Genomic DNA, 13,664 nt, shown 5'->3' on the forward strand with positions numbered 1-13,664 from the left:
TAATTCTGTTTCTCCCTCTACAGGCACTGTCTTACATGTTCAGTATTTCCAGTTTTTTCTGTTTTTATTTCATATAAATCATGTTTCTTTTAGTAATCCGTGATATGTTGAGATATTTGCGTTCAATGCTTGATATTCATTCTGTGACTAAAGTTTCATGCTCCCAAACTATATTATTGGGGGAATTTAATCCTGGAATTTATGAGAGATTCCATCTACGAATCTACAGGACAAAAGTCATGCTTTGAATTCGGCTTCATACAAAATAAATGTCACAACTTTGAAAACTAGAGTTCAAAACGCTTGTTGCATTCTTGCATATTAAGTCATGCCTCCAACTGATATATGTGGCAATTAAAAGCACTTCTGCATAAATGTAATGCATGTAATCAATAGGTAGGAGCTGTTTTTGCACGTCCATTAAAGAACAATGAAGGTTAACATTATAAATTTGGAAAAAATAAATGGTTGAAAAGGTATTGGATATTGTAGCATATATTTTAGAGTTAAGCGCCTCTTACTTCTACAATTTCCTATTTAGTTTGTTTGATAGGTAGCAAAATCTTCTAACTACTGCTACATTCTAAATTAATTTCATTTTTTTGAGAAGCACATTTTGCTTATTGTTGATGTCTGTTTTTTTTTGTGTGGGGCTTGTTCTTGAATTTCATGCACATTTTTGTAAAAAGTAAACTGATAACACAAGGCAGCCAACTCCTCTACTGTTATTGGTGGCGATCTTATTACCTCACTGTGATCATGTGACATAGTTCACAGAATGGGAATGCGTCATAGGAAACCAACTACAGTCGGTACTGACAATGGTTTATGGTAAATTGCTGTAACTGCTCACTATATACCCAGATTGGTGACTGCTCAGTTCGTCAAACAGCTATATATTCAATATTGAAATAAATGGACAGTGAATAACGAATACGTTCGAAAACAGTGCGGGGGTAGTGGTGTAGCTAAAAAAGAAAAGCATAACACTGTACATAAAAATACACCAGCTATATGGAAAATGGATAAGGAATTCCAGTATTATGAAATGGTGATAATAAAAACAAACAAGACAATACAGAAGTTTGGACACGAAAACTTGCAAACAGCACACATGTGGCCGGTACAGAGATAAGAACGTGAATTGTATTTGGTCGAACATAAAAACTGGAAAAATGTAGACAATGCAGAAAGAGAAAAATAGTTATGAAACAACGCAGGTTTAAATGTGAATTAGGATAATGTACGACAGGTAAAATGAATGTTCACTGAAGGAGCTGTAAAATATTAATAAACTATATTTGACTTGGTTCTGCTGTTATGAATTGCATACTTGGGCCCATATATAGGACTTATGCGGAACTACGATTGTGATCTCAATTATATTATAATACAAACCCTTTTAATTCTGACAGATACTTGTTAAGGAAATGTACAATTGAACGTTGTGGTAATTAAAATTGTATTTTCTCATTTTTGATTGTAAGTTTCATAAGTTACTACAATCTTCATTGAATGGCGTCCTAGGATAGATGCCAAAATTAAATATTGTTTGAAAACACAAAACCATGCGTTATGTCTAAATTTCCATTACATTGAGCACTTCTGTAATATGGTAAGAATTTGTGTAAATTGGCAGACTGTGCCAGCCATAATTCTTCAATGAATTATTAGGAATTATTGCGAGTTTAATAGCTTGCTATATATTTAAATTTCGTTTGGATTTAGTCATTCTTCCAATGCAATCTGCATATTATTGTTGTCAAAGTATTAAGATCTAATATTATATTTAACATTACCCAGGGGATAAGTGATGCTGATAGATGAGATCGGAGTTTGTGTAACACCATATGTTATATAGTGTGGCCTCATTTAAATGTGTAATATCAGCAGAGTAACACCAAGTATTATATTTAAATCCGCATTGTGTTATTGCGAATTTGTCTATGTGGGTAGGATAACATCATGTTTTATTGTAGACTTCATTTGATTGAATCATATCACAGATGGGGTACGGATTTGTTTATCTCGTAATAACATCGTACCTTATATTTATATGTACATTGGATTATGAGATACTATTGATGTGGTATGATTTTCATATCCAGATATTTCTCGAAACATGGAATACATTCTAATCCCGACTGGTTTCTGCAGTACTGTGCTGTGAGGTGTGATTTGTTTTATTTGACTATATTATGGCACAGTGGATTGTATTTCAAAATGGATTGGCATCTGTGATATTGTATTTGTGATATGAATCTGTTGAATGTGCTTGCTCTGTGAATATTCTCAGTTTGTGACAGATGTCGGATCCCATTAGGTGACTCCTGGGGAGATTTCTCTCCAATCGGAGGCTCCATTAAAAGAGGATTTGGTTCCAGCCCGGCCCCCGAGCCTGGCCAAGCCCTTCGCTCATCTCCATCTCCACTAAGATCAGACAGGACCATCAGAGAGACAGAGAGACAGAGACAGAAACAACCCTTATCGCCGCGATCAGAGGCGGAGAGGACATCTTTTATATCAAACTCTTACCGCCGCGATCAGACACTCGAACGATATTTTATCAAACTCCTGCCGCTGGGATCAGATATTCAAAGGGCATTTTATTAAATTCTTGTCGGTCGTTTCAGAGATTTGACCCGACACAAAATGCCAGGATCTTCAGGGCTGATTTGTGGATAAAGAAGCCAGATAAGATCTTCAGGAAAAATTGTTAGTCATTGGAATCTGCTTTTCTTTACAAAGTCGATCTAGATCCATTCCATTGGATCCTGCAATTTCCTCCGTTGCTGGTAAGAATGTTTTCTTCTCTGTAACGTAAAACAGTATATACGGATTACCAGTCAGGAGGAAGAGGCGCTAAATTATATCAGAAACCTTCAAATATTCTCCAGATACAAAAAAAAACCGTTGCCGTCTGCTATTCGCTAAAAGGCGAAATGTAAACTTAATTATACCATGTGAAGAAATAGAAAAGCCAACTTCTTAAAACAATGATTAACTTTACTAGAAATAATGGTGCTGTAATCTGATTATCGCTGTAGTTTAATTTGTGAGTATTTATTTATTCTGGCAGCTTGCCTGCATTCCCATCCGTTCAATTTCTTTATTTTCCCATTTCCCTGCCTCGACTCTAACTGTTCATACTCCGTGTGTTCAGAGCTGGGTTGGAAAGATGTTTCTATTTCAGACTATTGTCTACACTTTGCATATTCAGACTGTTTTTTTTTTCGTTGACGGTTTGGGTTTAATGCACCTTTTGCTTTTACACTATTGTGGTTTCGGTTTATACACTTGGCTCCCTAGAAGCCTATCTCTTTTGTGTCTAGCTGTGTGACTATTTTAGTTTATATGCTTATTTTATTTATTCCAGCACATCGAATGTATCAATTCACATTGACGATGATTCGGTCTTAGTGTAGCTATGTGTTAGTTGGGTCTACATGTGTTTATTTCAGTCCATTATCCCTATTTTTGCCCCCTTTCCTTCAAACCCAGTAGAGTTCAGTCTCGGTGCACATTGTGTATATATAAGTGTGAGTGTATCTGTGTGTGTCTGGGTGTGAGGATGTCCCTGCAGTCTGCTTTTCCGGGTGACAGATGGTGCCTGAATCTGTCTCTCCTTTCACCCCGGCTCGGTTCCAAATGAAATAATAATAAATTAATATTCTACACGGGCAAACATCGATTACTGCTGGTCACATATCAAGAATACTGCGAACAAAGCCTTTGTCTTAATCTCGTAGAAGGTTTACTAATAAATTCATTTAATATCCATTATAAATACAACATCCTGCTGGCCTTGAGTAATAACCGTACAGGCAAGAATCAATAACCCTCGAAATATAAACAGCTGTAAACTAAGATTAGATTGATACAGTTACAGATACGTAAAGCTAACCAGAGATAGATAGATAGATAGATAGATAGATAGATAGATAGATAGATAGATAGATAGATAGATAGATAGATAGATAGATAGATAGATAGATAGATAGATATAAAGGACTAAATGGATGCTGGGTAGTATCAGACTTTAAAATTAAGATTTGAATGCAGAAGAAATAGTTTAAATAAAATATTGGGCGAAGAAGATGGATACATCGGGAAATGTAGCCTTAACTGGTATTACACAGTGTACACACAAGAGTGTGAGTAAGTAGTGTTTATTTTGAGATGTTGAGTTGATAAACACTGGTATTTTCTTAGTGGAAACTCTGACGTTTAATGATATGTTTCTGTGTTTCCCTGAATGTTTGTTTCCGTTTCAAAGTGAATGCATGAGATTTTATTATTATTTGGGTAACCTCATATATGGTATTTTTCGTTTATTGTCTGGACAGCTCGGTCTGTTTTGTAGTTCAGTGCATTTCTAATTTAAAGGCTTCTTATATGCTGCTCGACTTTGAACATTATTCGCTGGAGCTATAGTCACTTCACTGTTGTTAGTATTGGATTTACTTCCCTCCGTTTCTGCTTTGGGGATATTTACTCTGATAAAATATCAAGCCGTTTTCCCTCCTCTCTTGCATCTTCAGGTGTATCCCATTGCAGTTCGGATCGTGTTGTCCAGGATGTTGAACTCGGATCAGACTGAACTGGACCTGAATCCCAGCTCCTCGGAAAGCGAGTCCGTGCTGTCCGATGCCAGGGGAGGCTGCGTGCGGGACAAACCAGATGAGGCCGAGGGCAAACGGGGAGTCCAGCAGACACTGAGCCGGGAGGAGAAGCGCCGGCGGCGGCGAGCCACTGCCAAGTACCGCACGGCTCACGCAACCCGGGAGCGCATCAGGGTGGAGGCCTTTAATGTGGCGTTCGCAGAACTTCGCAAACTGCTGCCAACACTGCCTCCTGATAAAAAGCTCTCCAAGATTGAGATCCTCCGCCTGGCCATCTGCTACATCTCCTACCTGAACCATGTCCTTGATGTCTAGGCAGTGAGTGGGGGAGACAGACAGACAGAGAAACAGTGGAGATCAGAATGGGAAAAGTAAAGTTTGTGGATTTAAAACTGGAAATTAAAAAAAAAGTTTGAGGAGGTTGTCAAGTGCCACCGTTTCCAAAACAAATGGAACTTAAAAATCTATTTGTGACCTTAAAGTGTGTTAGTGGGTGCGGTATATTTATATTTAATTTTATTTTTTATAAATGTGCGTATTGATAATTAGTATATTTCTATATTATTTTATTTATTTTTTATATAAATGTTTGTCAGTTTTTTTTGTGCCACCTGTTCTCAGTTCAGTGTTTACACCTTCTGTTGGAGAGCTGTGAGCTGTTAATTCTGTCCTTCTTTCTCGACGTGCTAGGTTGCTGTTTTGAGAGCAGTGATGTTTTTGCCTCTTGTATCGCACTTGTTTCTGAAGGTAGACGCTTTTCTGTTTGTCTTATTTCCACCCTCACCCCCCCCCCCCTCCCCTCCCCACCTTCAATATTTGGTGCAATGAGTTTTGTTGTTTCTAGAAGAGTCGAGCACTCGCACTTGATGCTTTAATTTTATTTAAATGTTTTAAGGTCCGTGGCGGTTGCTGTTGTATAAACATGTTTATTTATTTTATTTTTGTTTGGTAGAATGTGTCGCAGTTATGAACACGGTTAAACAAAAGGAGAAGGATTCCCAGATTGTGCAGCAACTCCTAGGAGTTTTTTCCATGCTTTAGTCTGTCCTTCAAAACATTTAAGAGATAATCTGGGCGAATCATCTCCAATCGAATTGAACCAAAAACTGAATTTCTATTAATTGTCCCACCCCCCAACCCTCCCCCATCCCCCGGTCTCTGCTTAGCACCCCTGAAGTGCGCGGATTTTGTAAAAAACAAAAAACAAACAAAAAAAAATGGACATATCAAACTGACATCCAAAGAATCTCGTCTTTTTCAGGGTTTCTAAATGTGTTTTTTGCCTAGTTCAGAATATTTTGTGGTTGAAACACCGAGCTGGTTTATATAAGGTAGTTTTCATATCTATTCCTGAATGGTGCCATTTGGCAATAAAAAAATGAAAAGTACCGTCTTGTCTTTTTATTCCCAAATCAGAAAGATACACATCTTTGCCTTACATTAGTCAGCGAATTTAACATGTTGCCAATACGACAGTTACCACTAAAAGGATGAAATTCAAACTGACGTTGCGAGGGAGGCTTCAAGGAGTTAAAGAAATCCACCAGTTGGATCTTGCCTTGAACGCGACACAAGATTTCAAAATTGCTGTGAGTACGGGCGATCTGTGGAGAACAGTGTGCCTGTTTATTACTTGATGTGGCAAGGGGGTGAGATTTTTAAAATGATGTCACATTTCCCCAGGGAGAAACCAGTGAGTGTGATTGTCTTGATGTGCGCGTTAGGGAAACGAAGTTAAAAATTACATACCAGGTTATAGTCCAACGGATTCTCACCTGGTGTTGTGTGATTTTTAACTTGTCCACCCCAGTCCAACACCGGCTCCTCCATATTAGGGAAACGAAGAGAGACATCCCTATCCCAAACGTGTGCTTTATTTTTCGAGGCGATTATTATTCTTTGTTCAGTCCGCTTTCTGTAAGAGCTCGTGATTAAAAAAGGCCACAAAGATAACACGCTTTAGAACATTGTAATTGTACCTCACCATGCTACTACGCTGTTGTTATGGGGCCTGTAATCAAAACTACCTGTCAGTAAGCTTTCTGGAAAGATACTTTGCGAATAAACCAACGATTGAGGCGTCAATGGCAATTTTGTAAAGATGAGGAGCAACATCAATGTTCCCGGATAGAATAAGCTGAAGTTATCACTCAAATAAAAGCAAAATCTGAAACAGAGTGCTGGAGAAACTCAACAGGTCTGGCAGCATCTGTGGAGACAGCATCAGAGCGGATGCTTCGAGCCCTGCGTGATTTCTTGGGGAGAAATTCTGATAAAAGAATTTCGCCAGCACTCTCTGTGCCTGAAGCAGAATTTGTGCCTTGTTTTAGGGTTTACTTGTGTTTTCCAACAACACGCGTGAACTACCTAGGCCACTACATAGCACTAACCATTGGACATCAACAGAAACGGTCAGGGTATAAATGCGAAATGCTTCACGAGTGACCAAAACTTTAAAATTAGGAAAGACCTTTCAACACCATTCATTCACAGGCCAATCATAAATTTATTTCACAGTAACCCAAATTAAACTCATTCAATAAATGTGTCTGCAAGCACTGGAAATTTCCATGGTGTAGCTACCGAGAGCCCTGGATTCCACACAGCATTTGATGACCACGCCGATTGGTAGCTAATTTAGCTACCCAACAACTTGTTAAAGCAGTTGCATGTCCTCCAAAGCACTTTACAACTAATTAAGCACTTCAGAAATATTGTAATGTTGGTAACCATAGTGACATGAGGGGGGAGTAAGTTCAGTGGGCAAGTTCTGAGAAAATAGGTTTAAATCCCATGGCAGATGGTGAATTTTTAATCCAACAAAAATCTGGAATAATGCTGATTATGTAACCATTCTCATTTGTGGTTGATTGATGGGAAAGGTAGTGAGGAACACACTAATGCTTTTTAGGGAAGGAAATCTGCCTTTCTTACCGCATCTGGCCTACTTGCAATTCCAAACCCATTGCAATATGGTCTCTGGGCAATTTGGAATAGGAAATAATTACCGGCCTAGTCAGCAATACACAGTTCAAATGCATTAAAATGTGACGCATACATTGAAATGACCATCTGTTTTCAGCAAATGTCTGTTGTGGGATAGTTACTGGGTGTGTCACTGGGAAGGACTCTACTTCAAATAGCACCACAGATCTTCCATGTCCTTCAAATAGGACATTCAAACTCATGATGCAACATTTCAGAGCATGTTTCTGCATCCAACAGTACCTTACTACTTCACTTGCATATGAGTCCAGAGTATAGGCTGAAGTCTCTAAGATGAAACTTGATTCCACAACTTTGTCCTTCTAAGGCAAGAATGCTAGTCACTGAGCGAAGGAAAAGTTTCAGATCTTTTGACGCAGAATACAATGAAACCTATGAAAAGTTAGATTTCATCTCATTCAATCAAGAGGAGCATCATAATTGAACCACAAATAATTTTTGAAAATGCTTTAATATTAGAAGGTTAAGAATCTAAATAGTGGAGCCTGATTCTGCTGCCATAATGAAAACTACTTCATCAGTTCATTAAAATAAAATATTTTATAACCATTTAGACAAGTTCCTACTACTGAATGCCTAAATATCAGTCTATATGTTATTAGTGAATATGTTACTAGTGTGTGTCCTTCCAAAATGTCCTTGAGGGAATGAATCAATATCAAGACAATCCACATTATTTGACATATTCAAAGGCTTCCAATACGTTTGTTATTTATTGGAGTGTAATACTTACTGATTTTAAAATTTTCCAATTTTCCTGGTCAGAATCGTACTTTTCTTATCGCATCTGTCCACCATGTCTAAACTGCAAATGCTAACCTTATTATTTACACTTGTTTCTAATTGGTCTATCTCCCTTACATAACACCCTGGGCCTTGTCCTTTCAGATGCTTATTGGCATTTACAGTTAAATGGCCTCCTTTATTCATTCAGCCTCCGGCCTGACCTGAGCTACAGCTCACATTTGTTCTATCACCAGCTGGCTAATGTCTATAGATATATTCTACCATGTAGCCACTGACCTGACATTTATCTAATCCAAGAATCAGTTCCTTGCTCTTCTTTCCCAGCCATTCCATCCATGCTACTGTTGCTGAGATTCCAGAAACTCCTTCTTTGTTTAGATTTTTAGTGATCTTGCTGTAGCTAACTTCCATGTTACTCCTCCTTTAGAATCATAGAATCCCCACGATATAGAAACAGGCCATTTGGCACATCAGGTCCACACTGACCTTCTGATTAGCATCCCACCCAGTCCCTACCTTATCCCTGTAACCCTGCATTTCCTATGGCTAATCCACCTAGGCTGCATATCCCTGGACAGTGGGCAATTTAGCATGGCCTATAGCTCTCAACTCTGCTCTGTAAATCAATAAGATCTTTGCTGATCTCCAATATCAACATTACTATTCTCCTGTCTCCTCATATCCCTTGATTCAGTGAAAGTTAAAAATCTCAGTCTCAATGATCAGAAATAAAGTCTCATATATAAAGATAAAAATCACACAACACCAGGTTATAGTCCAGCAGGTTTATTTGGAAGTACTAGCTTACGGATTGCTGCTCCTTTGCTCTGAAAGCTAATACTTCTAAATAAACCTGTTGGACTATAACCTGGCATTGTGTGATTTTTAACTTCGTCCGCCCCAATCTAACACCAGAACCTCCTCATCATACATTTAAAGAAGTACTTTTTGTTTTGGCTGCAGGATCTCTCAGAACACTTGAAAGCCAGTTACATACTTTTACAATTGTAATCAAAGTAGGAATATAGGAGATGAAGCACCCAAGTTGCACACAACAAACTCATACAAACAGCAATGTGGTAATGACCAGATAAATTGCGATATTGATTCATGACAAATATTGGCCAGGATATGGCCAAGATTTAACACATCTGAAAGTCAGCCCCTCAACAGACTAGTTTATCCCTAGTGCTGTGCTGGATTGTCGGTCCTGATTTCTATGTTCAATTCTTGAAATGAGATTTGGACTGGGAACTTTGTGACTCAGGCAAAAGTTCTTCCAACTGATCTTGATCTAACAAAATATACTTAACCAAAAACATTCAAAGCCTCTACAGTAGAAGGTTCCAAATATTCTTCACCCTATGAGTAAAGAAATTTCTCCTCATCTCAATCCTAAAATATTGCCCCCTTATTCTAAGGCTTTCCTCTTATCTTCTAGATTATTCAGAAGGCAAAAATATAGTAAAAGTGACAAATGGTCTGACTGATGTTGAATTTTTCAAATGGTGATCTAGTATAATCAATATCTTCATTTCCAAGCATTCATATTGTTTCCTTTCTCTTTATACCATCTGGGTTCCAAATCACAGTAAGTAATCTCAGTATCTAATTTGTCAAGCCACTTCTAAGTCTTGTGCTTCAGTGACACCATCTCATTTTTTTAATATATTCCATAAGACCATAAGATGTATGAACGGAATTAGGCGATTTGGCCCTTCTACTCCACCATTCAATCATGGCTGATACATTTTTCAAACCAATTCTCCCCATAACTCTGGATCCTCTTACTAATCAAGAACAAATTTAGCTCTGTCTTAAAACACACTGAATGACTTGGCCTCCACAGCTCTCTATATCAATGAATTCTACAGATTCACCACACTGTAGCTGAAGAAACTCTTCCTCACTCAGTTCTAAAGGTTCATGCTTTCACTCTGAGGCTGTTCCCTCAGGTCATAATCTTTCCTAATAGTGACCATCAGGTCATAATCTTTCTCCATATCTGCTCTATCCAGGCCTCTTAGCAATCTGTAAGTTTCAGTGGAAGTTTTCCCCCACTTCCTTCTGAACTGCACTGAGTCCAAACCCAAAGTCTTCAATTGCTCCACATGTGACAAGCCCTTCATTTCTGGGATCATTCTTGTAAACCTCCTATGGATCCCCTCTAACACCAGCACATCCTTCCTTAGACACAGTGCCCATAACTGATCATAATATTTCAAATGCAGTCTGACCAGAGCCTTATACAGCCTCAGCAGTACATCTCAGCTTTTTTATTCTAGCCCTCTTAAAATGTATACTAACATTGTATTTGCCTTTCTAACTGCCAACTGAATCTGCATGTTTACTTTCAGACAATCCTGAGCAAGCATCCCCAAGTCCCTTTGTGATTCAAATTTCCAAAGCCTTTCCCTGTTTAGAGAATATTCTATGCTTCTATTCTTTCTACCAAAGTGCATAATATCACACTTTGTATTTAACCCCATATTAAATTCCATCTGCCACTTTTACTCACTCTCCTAACTGGTCCAGGTACTTCTACAGCCTTGCCGTTTCCTCAACACAATCTGTCCCTCCACCTATCTTTGTATCATTTGTAAACTGTAGTGATTAAACCATGGGCAGATGGATCTCAGTAACTGTGGATTCTTGATTGGGATTTTTAACCCGGGCCAATCAGGAAGCCTTGGCTGACAGACATAAACAGGAGATTCAGAAGGTCTCCTTAGTCTAGGAACTGGCTTTGAGCTGGCTGGTCAGATCCCACATACTGTGCACATGTAAATAAAAGCAACAGGATACCAGCTTCTGTACAGCTATTTCACAAACTTAGCAACAATGCCCTCAGTTCCTTCATCCAGATTGTTAATACATAATGTGAACAGTTGTGGTGCCAACACTGACCCCTGCGGAACTCCACCTGCTGCCTTCCTGAAAAAGACCTCTTTATCCTAACTCTCTGCTTCTGCCAGTCAGCCATCATCTGTCTATGTCAGTCCAACCGTAATACCTTTTGCCCTTATTCAAAAACCTTCTTTGTGGCACCTTGTCAAAGGCTTTCTGAAAATCCAAATAAATCATGTCCACTGGCTCTTCTTTGCTAACTTGCTCATTATCTCCTCAAAGAATTCTACCAGATTTGTTAGGAAAATATCTCCTTGAAGAAGCCATGCTGACCCAGGATTCCTGATCCTAATGAAGGGCTTATATCCGAAATGTCGATTCTCCTGCTCCTTGGATACTGCCTGACCCGCTGTGCTTTTCCAATACCACACTCTCAACTCTGATCTCCAGCATCTGCAGTCCTCACTTTCTCCTCCATGCTAACTCAGCCTATTTTACGAAGCACTCTGCAAGAGTACTTCCAGAGAGTATAGGCTCAGCTTTTCATCACAATATAAACCTTTCAACCCAGAAATGAATCTAGAAAGCCTTCACTGTACTAATGTGAGTATAGCCTTCCTTAGATGGACGAGTTGGACCAAAGGGTCTATTTCTGTGCTGTACATCTCTATGACTCTAAGGTGACTAAAACTACACACAGTACTATAGCAGTAGCTTTATTATATCCCTGAACAATTTTAGCAAGACTTCCTTATTGCTATACTTCAAACCCTTTGTAATATGGGCCATATACCTTTAATCTTCCTAGAAACTGCCTGTATGTTCTGTGTTTCTGACACAAGTACATCCATGTTCCTCTGAGCATTAACATTTCAAACTTTTGTGGCTTTTAAAAATATTCTGCTGTTGTTTTCTGATTACTGAAGCATGTGACCTCTCATTTTCTTACATTATACTGCACCTGCCACCTTGATGGCCATAAATTGCTCCTGTCTACATCCTTGCCTCTTCTTCACAGCTTCTTTTCTCAAGTCTCTTGGAACACCAACATTAACAAATTTAACACCTCTTAAAAATATTCTGCTCTTCTATTCTTACTACCTTACACTTCGCACATAATACTCCATCTGCCAAATTGTTGCCCATTCATGTTGTGTCTGTTTCACCAGAACTGGGATATATTTGTCACAGTTTCACTGTCCAAGTTGTCAGTATGGATTGTAAATAGCTGAGGCCACACTGATCTTTATGGCACTCAACTTGTTATAACTTGTACGAGCAACACAGCTACATTTAAACTAAATAGCGGGGGTGGGGGGCGAGGGGACAAACTGGATGTTTAAGAAGGAAATTGAAGGGAAAGTTAGAACAAGGGAAGTCAAGAAAGACAAATGTATCAATGAAGCAGAAAACTCAAAAAGGGATCATGCTGTAAGGTTGAGTGAAATACGAGTTGATGGGAAGGGTGAGGGCAGTAACAAAATAAAAATACTATATATGAATGCACGAAGCATTAGAAATAAGATGGATGAGCTTGAGGCTCTTTTGGAAATTGGCAGATAAGATATTGTGGGGATAACTGAGACGTGGCTTCAAGTGGACAGGGCCTGGGAAATGAATATTCAAGGCTACACGTGCTATCGTAAGGACAGACTGACAGGCAGAGGGGTGGGGTGGCCATGTTGGTAAGGGATGATATTCAGTCCCTTGCGCGGGGGGACCTAGAATCAGGGGATGTAGAGTCAGTATGGATAGAGCTGAGAAATTCTAAGGGTAAAAACACCCTCTTGGGAGTTATCTACAGGGCCCCAAACAGTAGTCTGGATGTCGGATGTAAGTTGAAATTGGCCTGTCGCAAAGATGTTACTACAGTAGTTATGGGGGATTTCAACAGGATTATGCAGGTAGACTGGGAGAATCAGGATGGCATTGGACCTCAAGAAAGAGACTTTGTGGAGTGCCTCCGAGATGGATTCTTAGAACAGCTGGTGCTGGAGCCTACCAGGGAGAAGGCAATTCTGGATCTGGTATTGTGCAACGAAGTGAAGGAGCCATTGGGAAGTAGTGACCATAATACAATAAGCTTCAATCTGCAATTTGAGAGGGAGAGGGTACAATTGGAAGTGACAATATTTCTGTTGAATAAAGGGAACTATGGAGCTATGAGGGAGGAGCTGGCCAAAGTTCAATGGTGCAATACCTTAGCAGGAACAACAGTGGAGGAACAATGGCAGATATTTCTGTATATAATGCAGAAGATGCAGGATCAGTTCATTCCAAAAAGGAAGAAAGATCCTAGGAGGAGGCGTTGGTGGCCATGGCTGATGAGGGAAGTTAAGAAACATATAAAGTTAAAAGAGAAAAAGTATAACATAGCAAAGATAAGTGGGAAAATGGAGGACTGGGAAGCTTTTAAAGAACAACAGAGGATTACTAAGAAGG

General features: G+C 39.1%; 1 protein-coding gene and 1 long non-coding RNA gene across 5 annotated transcripts in view; one reads left to right on the forward strand and one right to left on the reverse strand.

Moving 5' to 3' along the window:
- Positions 1-2,586: 2,586 nt before the first annotated feature.
- Positions 2,587-13,664, reverse strand: part of LOC122555173 (uncharacterized) — a 154,801-nt gene continuing 143,723 nt past the window's right edge. For both annotated transcript variants that reach the window (XR_015758861.1, XR_015758862.1), the window contains 2 exons: positions 6,398-6,546; positions 2,587-2,813 (listed from right to left, as the gene is read on the reverse strand). This is a non-coding gene — a long non-coding RNA (uncharacterized LOC122555173). The remainder of the gene's footprint in view (positions 2,814-6,397; positions 6,547-13,664) is intronic.
- Positions 2,660-6,007, forward strand: nhlh2 (nescient helix loop helix 2). 3 transcript variants are annotated; one of them, XM_043700903.2, is made up of 2 exons: positions 2,660-2,795; positions 4,542-6,007. In XM_043700903.2, the coding sequence occupies exon 2, from the start codon at positions 4,578-4,580 to the stop codon at positions 4,935-4,937; it is 360 nt and encodes a 119-aa protein (XP_043556838.1). In that variant the 5' UTR covers positions 2,660-2,795; positions 4,542-4,577; the 3' UTR covers positions 4,938-6,007. The 3 variants fall into 3 exon arrangements, with proteins under 3 accessions (XP_043556838.1, XP_043556837.1, XP_043556839.1); XM_043700902.2 differs by lacking the exon at positions 2,660-2,795 and adding an exon at positions 3,931-4,154; XM_043700904.2 differs by lacking the exon at positions 2,660-2,795 and adding an exon at positions 3,940-4,158.

The sequence above is a fragment of the Chiloscyllium plagiosum genome, unplaced genomic scaffold (genome assembly GCF_037043375.1).
Source record: "Chiloscyllium plagiosum isolate Xiang-an unplaced genomic scaffold, Cpla_swu_hap1 HiC_scaffold_12, whole genome shotgun sequence".
NCBI lineage: Eukaryota > Metazoa > Chordata > Chondrichthyes > Orectolobiformes > Hemiscylliidae > Chiloscyllium > Chiloscyllium plagiosum.